At 40.5% G+C, this 3337-nt stretch overlaps 1 protein-coding gene across 1 annotated transcript; it reads left to right on the plus strand.

Annotated features, from left to right (window-relative positions):
* Positions 1 to 585: 585 nt before the first annotated feature.
* LOC118736201 lies at positions 586 to 1821 on the plus strand. The gene has a single exon (XM_036466289.1). It carries the CDS (start codon positions 586 to 588, stop codon positions 1819 to 1821), a length of 1236 nt encoding a protein of 411 aa, XP_036322182.1.
* Positions 1822 to 3337: the final 1516 nt, after the last annotated feature.

Genomic DNA, 3337 nt, shown 5'->3' on the forward strand with positions numbered 1-3337 from the left:
GGTAAGGTTAAAAAAACACACAGTTTTAAATATCCGAGTTATCTAATAGATAAATATATATACGTATATGCCCCTTTTACAAACTCATTTATATATACTTTACTCTGGACACCTCCCATATTTAGATAACTATGTATACCTATGTATGAATACCAAATTTCAAGTTCATGTGACTTATGGTTCTAAATTTATGGCTGATTCAAATTTCCACGCCTACGGGATGTGCCACGCCCCTTTTACAACCTCGTTTATATATACCCTCCTTCTGATTTGTCAGTTGGTGTTGCTAACCTTAAATTACGTAGACTTGGACGCCCTGTTCCTGGTCACCCGAGACCACTTCTAGTCGTCACACCTTCGGCATCTGATGCAATCGCTATTCTCCGAAATAAGCCAAATGACGGAAACAATGTTATATTCAAACCAGATGTCACTCCAACTCAACAATTGCACCTTAAAAACTTACGCTTTAAACTCGAGTCCCTGGAAAAAAGTGGCGATACCAGCAAAACTATTAAATACGTTAATGGAATTCCCAAAATAGTAAAAAGAATTTTCGTACGAACAGTGAGCAAAAAGAAGTTAATGGATCTCAGTGTGTATTATCAGAACGTCCGAGGTCTACGCACTAAGCTCAGTAGCTTCCTAGCCGCATCGTCAATTAGCGAACACGATGTCATTTGCATTACAGAATCTTGGCTGCACCCCTCTATACATGATGGTGAAATATTAGATTCTACTTATACTATTTATCGTAAAGATCGCAATTCTTTGTTAAGCGGATATGAGCGTGGCGGAGGTGTATTCATAGCTGTTAAACGTTATATTGAAGCTGAAGTTATTCCATTAGTTGACGACGGCATTGAGCAAATATTTGTTAGAGTTATGGGTAATAACTGGGATACTATTATCGGTTGCGTTTACTTACCCCCGCACACCTATGAAACTTACGTAACTCATTCGTCAACCATTTCATTTATTACTGATAAATTTCGAAATGCAAAACTTTTGGTAGTGGGCGACTTCAACTTGCCTAGTAGCTCACCTAGTAATAACTGCACGAATCTACTTTATGACTGCTATTCTTCGTCTGGCTGCAAGCAGTGTAATTGCATTCTTAATGCACAAAACAATACACTGGACCTCTGCTTCAGTGATATCGACATATCGCCTAATATCACTCCTGCTCTCGTTCCAGAGGATAAGTACCATCCTGCTCTGGCGGTTGAGCTTGATTTCAAACCCAGCCTAACTCCAGATGCATCGCCGATCTATGTTTTTAAAAAAGCAAACTATATTAATTTGAACGCATTCTTTATGAGGACAAACTGGGTGGATCTATACAAACAAGAAACAGTTGACGATAAACTTGACTGGCTTTATCACAAAATCTACGAAGGTGTCTCCCAGTTTGTTCCGGTGTACTCCAACAAGTCGAGAAATTTCCCTTCCTGGTTTTCTAAAGAACTGGTAGAGAAAGTGAAACTCAAAAAGGCGGCACACACACTCTATAAGAAGCGAAAAACAATGCTAAATTATACACGTTTTAGTAACCTTAGGCTGGAATGCAAGAAGCTAAGTACCGAGTGCTATAGAAGTTATATCGATAGAGTAGAAAACTCACTGCAGTCCAACACCAAGGCGTTCTGGAATTTTATCACAATAGCGAGATACCATCGACCATGGTGTGGGGCGATCAAGCAGCTAATACTGGAACCGAAATTAGTGATCTTTTCGCGACATACTTTCAAAGCACATACGCACCAATCGCCCAAAACACCACTCCTTATCTGCATCTTACCGAACAGAGTGCTTGCATAAGTGACTTTGAGGTGACTTACGATGATGTATTTGAACAGCTGAGCACATTAGACCCCAATAAAGGCGCTGGACCTGATGGACTGCCCAACATTTTCCTGAAAAACTGCGCTGTGGGACTTTGCGAGCCTTTGACGCACATCTTTAGCGAATCTCTTCGACATGGTGTTTTCCCTTTGTACTGAAAACTGTCATATATTAGCCCCATCCATAAGGATGGACCAAGATCATCAGTCTCGAACTATCGACCGATTTGTATCCAGTCCGCATTGGCAAAACTTTTTGAGAAGTTAGTACTACCGCAACTCTCAACTTCATTTACAAATATTATAACCAGTAAACAGCATGGATTCATGCGCGGTAGATCCACTACAACCAACCTTTGCACATATACTAACTATATATTCAATGCCATGAATTCTGGTGCCTGTGTCTATGGTGTCTATACTGATTTCAGTAAGGCCTTTGATTGCGTCGACCATAACATTTTACTGAATAAATTGAGAAACTATGGAGTCAGCGGAAATGCTCTTAACTGGCTAAGCTCGTACCTTATAGGCAGACACTTGCAAGTCAGAGTTGATGGACATCTATCTTGTAATTATGAGGTTAGGTCTGGTGTTCCTCAGGGCTCTCACCTCGGCCCTATCTTGTTCAACATTTTCGTCAATGATATCGGTTGTGGTTTCAAATCAGAATACCTGTTGTATGCGGATGATCTGAAAATATTCAGATCCATAAAAAGTACGTTGGACTCTCATCTTTTACAGCATGACATCGACAAGCTCTCTGACTGGTGCTCCAAAAATAAGCTCGATCTCAATCTCAGTAAATGTGCAGTTATCTCCTTCTCACGCTCGCATACCCCATTACATGCAGACTACAATCTACACGGGGCAAAAATAAGGGTGGTCGATGACATCAAGGATCTAGGCGTCATCCTGGATAATAAACTAAGCTTTTCCAAACACATCGAAAAGATCACATGTCAGGCTCTCAAAGTATTTGGCTTTATCTCTAGAAGCAGCAAGGATTTTGCCAACCCTTACTCATTGATCAAACTATTCTCATCCCTGGTACTGTCTATCGTAGAATATGGCAGTGTGATCTGGTCGCCGCACACTGATAGCTCAATCACTCGTGTCGAAAAAGTACGACGTAAGTTGTGCAAAACCCTGGCTTTCCGCAATACCTCACTAAGTTACGCACGCACCACAGAAGATATATACAAACTTTACCGAATCAAAAGCCTGTCAGATAGACGAAAGATTGCGGATTTGACCTTCTTCTACAAGGTGGTAAATGGTATCATCGATGCTCATGACATACACAGCTGCTTCGAATTAGCACCATCTGGATTAACCCTTAGACGAAGTCGATTACTGAAAACAACTATGTTTAACAATAACTATATGATCCATTGCCCACGAAATAGGATAGTCAACCTTGTAAACTCGCTACATATAGATTTAGATTTCTATGGAGGCACATACAGCGCTTTTATCCGTAACATCAAAAA

This window comes from Rhagoletis pomonella, unplaced genomic scaffold (genome assembly GCF_013731165.1).
Source record: "Rhagoletis pomonella isolate Grant_MI unplaced genomic scaffold, Rhpom_1.0 Rhpom_scaffold_00003, whole genome shotgun sequence".
Classification (NCBI taxonomy): domain Eukaryota; kingdom Metazoa; phylum Arthropoda; class Insecta; order Diptera; family Tephritidae; genus Rhagoletis; species Rhagoletis pomonella.